The sequence below is a fragment of the Equus quagga genome, chromosome 2 (genome assembly GCF_021613505.1).
Source record: "Equus quagga isolate Etosha38 chromosome 2, UCLA_HA_Equagga_1.0, whole genome shotgun sequence".
NCBI lineage: Eukaryota > Metazoa > Chordata > Mammalia > Perissodactyla > Equidae > Equus > Equus quagga.
In genome coordinates this window covers 148,883,421-148,890,633 of record NC_060268.1, presented here as the reverse complement: position 1 = coordinate 148,890,633, position 7,213 = coordinate 148,883,421, and the positions used below count along the sequence as shown (strand labels likewise).

The following is a 7,213-nucleotide window of genomic DNA, read 5'->3' as shown; positions in this document are numbered from 1 at the left end:
TCTTCCCGCCGCCCGGCGCGCCCGGGTCTGGAACCTACCTGGCGCGGGGTCCGCGGGCGGGAGCCATCCCCGCCGCCCCGACGCGCACACGCCCGGCCCGCGGCAAACGCCCGGAAAGGCCCGAATCCCCCATCCACGTGCGAGCCCGCCGGCAGCCGCTCGGAACCGCGCTCCCAGGGCCTCCGCTGCAGGAGCCCCAGCGAGACACCCCGCCAGGCGCCCCGAGGCGCTGGAAGCAAAGCTGTGGGTTTGTTTTAATCAAAGAATGAGAGTTCCGACGAGGTCGTTCGTCCCACCGACGGATTTATTTTATAGACAAGTTACTCATTCAAAAAAAAAAAAAACATTTTGGCCATGTTTTTTACAGTGAACAATTATATATATACACATTATAAACACTGTTTGATAAACACAATATCTACAATCTACTTACATTTAATTAACCTGCTACTTCTAGTTCATCTGTGCTTAATTTTAGTCACCGATGAGTCAGTTTCCCTGCTTGAATTGGACTGTACTTAACACCTTGGTCAAACAGGTACTAAGTGACAGTGCACAACAAGCATGTAAGATTATCAACTTGATCTCTCGGACAAAAAGAACCCGCACATCCCAAGACAAGAGCTCCGAGAAGGGTTTGGATTTAAGGCAGCAGTATAAGAATGTAATATAAAAGAATGTTGCCTTTTAAAATTTTCCAAGGCTGCATGAAATGTGGGTCCCCGTTCCAAGGCATAGCTCTGGATTTGGGGTGCCCCTTTGCTTTTCCCCTAAGTGGGATGTAGATACAGATTATAGAAAAGTCATTCAAAAAGATTCTATTAAAATCTTTAAAGTTATAACTTAAAATTTTAACAAGAAAGTTCACAATTACTTTTTATAAATAGAAAAACAATTTGCTTTTTTAAAAAGGGGGGTGAATTTAATCAGCGGCGTCCCTTTATCATACAACCTAAAATCAGTACATAAACTATTTTTTAAGTCAAAATTCAGCTTTCAATGTGAGTTTGTTATTTAGCCAGTGCACCAAATATTTTCGGTTTCCAGAATAGCAGAAAATTGATTCCCTTTCTCATATGGTTTTCCAGTTCATCTATGGAGATTTTCTGTAGCAAATGTTATTCCCAAGTCCAGTTTTCTGAACGTGCCAACTTTGGCGGTCATCATCCAGCATTAAAATAGCCTTTATCACCCTCGATGTCCACTTCCTGATCGGAATCCTCTGAAATCTCTGATTCAAGGTCTTCCTGGGAGCGAGGGGAGGGCGGGCATTGAGAGCTATCCAAAGCACCTTCATTCTGTTCACTGGGCAAGTCTTGCCTCTGGTCGCAGGCATTGTCCAAACTTTCCAGTTCTTCTTTTTTATTGCTTTGAGGGTTCTCCTGAATGAAGAGGATGAAAATGGAGATTGGCAGGATCAGGAAATATGGAGAGGGGAGAGACAAATTAAAACGTCTTTGCATCCTCTACTATCTTTGTAACTTTTTGTTTATTAGTTGCTTTCAACCATCATGTTTTTATTCAGAAAATATACACTTGTGCTTCTTTCTCACTCTGGCAGAAGTAAAGTTCCTGTCTTATCAGAGAAAAATTATACTCTTGCCAGATAAGAAAAACCAGTCACAAATATAACTGTAAATGTATTATGTCAAATGGACACTTAGCTCCAGCCCAGACCCATGGTCTCCAGAGTCTTAAAAGTTTAGGGGGAAAAAGAAAGCAGATCACTACAGATATAGTCTTCATTCTTCAGTATTTAAACCTTGCCAATTAACAGGGTCTTCTAGACACTTAAAAAATATTAATGCTAAATAGTGAATTAAGGATAAAGTTTCAAAATGATTAGATCGAATGCTTTTTCATTGATTTTCTGGAGTAAGTTTATAAACATATACACATAAATATGAGTACCAAGTTACAAAATCACGGCAAAAGAAAAAAAATGCAGAACTGGAAGAATGTTGCCAACTGAAAAGGGAGAAAACTACCAACAATTTACTTAAAATCTGGGGGAAATCTCTAGAAAATATTCCCATCTTACATAGGAACCACTATTTTAAAAGTCCTTGGAAAACTGCAGTCAAGCCTTTGCCTGAGAATGAAGTACATTAGGGAACTTTTAATCCTATGTCTGACTAAAACGGACATAAACACTATATAGAAATATTGTGGTATACTGCTAAAGTTTTTTTTTTAAGTAAGAGTAGAGTAATAAATTCACCAGGCTTGCAAGTATTTAGCAAATAGATGTGCAAGATCAGAGACTGAAAGGGAATCTGAAAATTTTTAAATTATATTAGAATAATGAAATTATGGGAATTTTATTTTCTGTTTCAAAAGGTTCTCTGTGACACCATCTTGTTTTTAATGAAAAAGTTATGATCACTAAATTTGAAAACGCACAGTGCTTCCAATTTCCCTACTCGTATTATTATTTCAAAAATATTTTATTTATTATAAACTGTATATACAATGGCAAATGAACAATTCAGCAATTGTCAGATAACTCTGGAGAAGATATCCAGACTAGGACATCAAAAACAAATCTTTAGCTTTAAGTCAATACAGCTTCTTTAAAAACTGAATTACCCTTTACTTTTTATCGCTTATTGCGTAACAAGGTCATTGGAAGAAAGACTGTTAGAAAATTGAAGCTACTTTCCAAACAGGCTTGGATATTCTCTTACATGTTTTTATATTCATTTTATGAGCTGGCATTAGAGGAAAAATAATTTTTAAACTCTTTGATATTTAATTCTTCTTTAAAAACAGTGCAAACAAGACCTAAAGGTGTTTATTTCCTTATATTTACCCTTGAGCTCTGCCTGGTTTTATTATGGCTGTGTAAATAAAAGAAACAATTTTCTCCCAAAGATAACTGCTTAAGTCATTTACTGTCAATTACTTTATCTTTCCTGCGTTAATTAGATAAACAACATATGGGGTTTATAAAACAATTAGCCGGGAGTTTTACTAGCCAGTGTGTGAAAACCCAAGCATAATTGATATAGGAACTGCATTAGGTGCTTTTAGCATTACTGCCGCCTGAGCAACTCATCCTGAATTTCAGCAGGACTATTTGCCTTTTTAATCAAGGTGAAGAGGTTAAATAGACTCTCAAATGACTTTTGCATACAACCTATAACAGGCCTCGCATTGAGATAACATGATAAAAATATTTATTTCCATAGAAACAAAACCATGTCCATACCTGTTTTAGTCTTCTCCACTTAGCGCGTCGATTCTGGAACCAGGTTTTGACCTACAGGAAAGAGAGAAAGAAAACTTGCCACAAGCCCAGAATCCCAGGGACCTGGGGAGGAGGGGGGAAGCGGATCCCGGGCTGCCACACAGCCCAGCACTCCAGGTGTTGGACAGCGCGGCGCGACGCGCCCAAGGCGCACCGTGGCTCCACGACTTTCTTCCGCCCCGCGACCCCCTCCCCAGGAGCCTGTTCCGGGTCCGCGGGTGCGCTCACCTGTCTCTCGCTAAGCTGCAGCATCTTGGCCAGACGCTTCCTCTCGGGTGGGGAGAGGTATTTCTGGGTCTCGAACTTCTTCTCCAGCTCGATGGTCTGGTCGTTGGAGAACCTCACCTGGCCGCCTTTCCTTTTATGCAGAGGCCTCTGCAAGAAGGGGCTCCAGAGCAGGGGTTTGCCTGCGGGCAGCAAGAGCAGGGATTAGTGAAGGTCCTGGAGCGCCCTGGCCCAGGGGGTGAACAAAGAGGGGGAGGGGACGCAGGAGGACATCCAACCAGACATGTTCACATACACCCACCGACACATGACCCCAACACGCTCCCACCAATACACACACAGGCCCAGAGACACAGAAATACCCGACGTCACACACCTACACTGCATACGCATAGACTACCCTTGTACACTCGCGTACACACACGCACACCCCAACCATCATATCCATAGCTAGACACAAACATACAAATCTTTTGATCTCCAAAGGAACATCCACTATAGGCTGAGCTTAAAATACCAGGGCCCTCTTTAACCTAAATCGCTCTCGAATTTATACACAACTTTTTCCACCTCTAGGTCCTCTCCCTTGGTGACCCGCACTTTCCGCTACCCAGGCCGGCGGCGGAGCCTGGCTGCGCGCGGAGCCCCGGGGCCCGGGCGCCGGCCTTAGGCGGCGCGGGGAGCTTCCAATCCTGGCTCGAGGGCGCCGCGGCCTCCTCTGATTTCACACCCGGCCTGCGAGGGCCGCCAGTTAAAGCCACCCCGTGGGCTATGGCAACATTTCCGTCAATGTGTTTCCTGTTGGTCTATCTCGAAAAACCCTTTGCTTCCTCCTGCGCAGTCCCAGCAGTAACCCAAGGAAACCCAGGGCGCGCGCTGTGAAAACGCTCACCCCGCGCCCGGCCCGGCGGAGGGTCCCGCGCCGGCCGCAGCGGGAGGACAGTGCCACGCCGGGCCGCCCACCAAACCCTGAAGGCTGGAAGCAAAACTACAATCCAACAACTGTTTTAAAAAGAACAAAAATATAATCCGCTCCAAGTCTCTCTAACGATGAGAAAGAGGGCGGAGGACTGACCTAGAGGCCGCACCATAATAATGATGGCATTAAAATGTTAATTAAAATGTTACTTGTCTCCAGAGTCCCTACAGAAGAGACAAATAACGAAGTCGATTTAAAACCCTGGTCGTCCAAGGCCAGGAGCCCCGTTTCCTTATTTACCCGGGGGCTTCAGATGCGGGGGGGCGCCAAGGGTCACCCCGAGCGCCAATCACGGGTGGCTTACTTCTTAGGCCAAGCACTGAGTGGGACAACACTGAGGGGGACAAGTCCTGAAAATTCTATATGCCCAGCGAGTCCGCGCTGCGCTTCCTACTCCAAAGACGCGTCGGTCCGTCTGTCCTTCAGTGGGTCTGCAGGCCTGCCCCTAAACGCTTTGAAAGCTGGCATTGTTTTTTTTTTTTTTTTTTTTCGAGATTTTTCTTACGGCAGGGCTCAAAAGGGGGAAAAAAAGCCCCAAAAAAAAAAAAAAAAAAGGAAGCAACCGGTTATTTTAGCTGCCATAAAGTCACATCCCACACAGAGGAAATGAACAATATCAGAAAAACGGATCCCGGCTATCAGAAGTCGAGTGTTTCCTGAATTTGTCTGTATTGAGGATGTCGATAAAATAATCAGCAGCGTGCACTACTCCGGGGGAAGGGTCTGCTTCATGCAGCCAGGAAAACACTTAACAGCTTCTGAAACCAGATTTACTCCTATCGAGAACTCAAGATTTCCTGTATGAACGGAAAGGGTCAGGCTCTTTCACTGCACAAGCTTGTTGAACCAGGTCCAGCCCCTTAACCCGCCGGGCCGGCAGCTCTCCCTGCCCCGCAGGGCCCGGCCCGGGCGCCTTGGCACTCCCTTCCCCGTCCCTCCAGCGAAGGGGGCCCCACCCTGGGCGACACGCGCGCCCCAGGACCGCCTTCGGCCGCCAGCCCCGAGGTCTCGCCCGGGCCCGCGCGCCCCGACGCCTGCAAGGTGTAGGGAAACCAATCTGAGTCACCGTGCGGTCAGCGCCGGCCGCGCGCCGCCGGGGCCCGCGCCTCCTGGCCCCGCGCGCGCCCGAGAGCCGCTTTTCAAGCGCTTTTGCCGCAACTTTCTATTGCCTCCCCTCCGCCCCCGCCGCCGCCTGGGCGCTGCCACCTGCCGGGTGGCGCCTTCCTCGCCGCCGCCCCGGCTCGGCCCCGCCATGACCCCGGCCGCCTTACCCAGGGGGTCGTGGCGGAGCAGGGCGTGCGTGTAGTCGTTCACCGTCCGCGGGAAGGGGTAGAGAGGGCCCCCGAAGCCGCCGGGTCCGTAGGCGGCGGCCAGCGCGGCGGCCGAGTGGTGCGAGAAGGCTGGGTGGATCGGCGTGGGCTCGTACACCGGGGTCCGGTAGGAGGACACGAGGCTGGTGAAGGAGGAGTTGGGGGACGGCAGCGTGGGCGCGGGGCTGGGGGCGGCGGGCCCGCGGCCCAGGATGTCCTCGATGTAGAAGGGCGTCGGGTGCGCGGGCTGCAGCAGCGGCGTGGGCGCGTACAGCGGCACCCCCACGGCGCCCGCCGCCGGCCCGGGGTGTGGGTACTGCATGGCTCCGCGCGCTCCGGCCCTCGGAGAGCTGCCGGCCGCGCCGCGGCGCTACATTTATCCGCGCTCCGCGCTCCCGGCGATAGGCTCTGCCGGCCGCGGGGTGGGGCCGCGCTCGCTGGCCCCTTCCTGCCGCCGGGCCCTGCGGCCAATGGCGCGGAGCCCCGGGAGCCGCCTCCGCCCCCACCCTTGGCCCGCCCCCGCCGGCCGAGCTCCCCGCCCCTGGGACGCGTTCTCTCCAGGCCTCGGAGGACCCCGCGCCCCGGGGCCGGGCCGCCGCCGTCGCGCGGGGCTCCAGGCACCCTGGCTCGGGACGCCCTCGAAGGAAGCCCAGGGCCGCGTCCGTCGGAAGAGGCGCGAGGAAAGCAGCGGCCAGGGAGGCGGACTCCAGCGGCCCTCGCCCCAGCGGGGAGGCGTCTCTGCCGACACTCGGGGCGCTGGTCCAAGGCCCGGGCCCGGGGGCGGCGGCCGGCCCCAGGCAAGGGGCAGCTGGATCGGACCTGGCAGGCGTGGAGGCCACTGGCAGGGCCGCGCCTTCGCAGGCCTGAGAGTACCCTCCGTGGCCGGCGAGCTCCCTGGAGTAACGGTGGCACTGGCTGTTGCCCGGGGCGTCCCCGAGCTCCTAGCGAGAGAGGGTGCCCTGGGTTCCCGGGGCAGCTCCAAGGGGAGAGATCCACGGCTCTGGGCCGCGTCCCAGTGGGGTAAGGACGACTAGATTTCAGGTGCTCCAGACTCCCGGCTGCTCCAGCCCATTTCATTTGTGGGCCCCCAGACTCGGCCACTTCCCTGGGGACGCTGGCAGAAGCCGCTTCGGGCAAGAATCAAGGGAAGACCTGGATCCTACGGCGCTAGGCAGAAGCCATGTAATCTCAGACCCGATGGGGACTCCTCCAGGTCCCCTGTCCCGGGTCCTGGGAGTTGCAGCTGCGCGCAGCCCCGCTTTCCCGTTTTGCACGTGTTTTCTATTGAAGCCCTGACGCTACCCAGTGTGGCCTCGGCTCTGTGCAGCTCCACTCGCCTGCGGGGCAAGGGGGCACTTTCTTGATTGACGCCCTCCTGCGGTTGTCACACCTCGCGGTGAGCGGTTTCTGCTAAGGTCCTCCATTAATCGTGGAAATGAAAAGACTTCC

The 7,213-nt window shown here is 52.0% G+C and overlaps 1 protein-coding gene across 1 annotated transcript; it reads right to left on the bottom strand.

Annotated features, from left to right (window-relative positions):
* Positions 1-282: 282 nt before the first annotated feature.
* HHEX (hematopoietically expressed homeobox) lies at positions 283-6,224 on the bottom strand. Its single transcript, XM_046649555.1, has 4 exons — positions 5,726-6,224; positions 3,479-3,657; positions 3,212-3,262; positions 283-1,382 (listed from the first exon to the last, which is right to left on the bottom strand). Exons 1-4 carry the CDS (start codon positions 6,084-6,086, stop codon positions 1,164-1,166), a joined length of 810 nt encoding a protein of 269 aa, XP_046505511.1. The 5' UTR covers positions 6,087-6,224; the 3' UTR covers positions 283-1,163.
* Positions 6,225-7,213: the final 989 nt, after the last annotated feature.

Bases quoted from the DNA above. Each gene is read 5' to 3' on its own strand.
- HHEX (XM_046649555.1), bottom strand. From the start codon at position 6,086: ATGCAGTACCCACACCCCGGGCCGGCGGCGGGCGCCGTGGGGGTGCCG. The intron at 3,658-5,725 runs GTAAGGCGGCCG...TGCTGCCCGCAG, and splicing joins GCTCCGCCACGACCCCCTGG to GCAAACCCCTGCTCTGGAGC. The intron at 3,263-3,478 runs GTGAGCGCACCC...TCTTTCCTGTAG, and splicing joins TGCAGCTTAGCGAGAGACAG to GTCAAAACCTGGTTCCAGAA.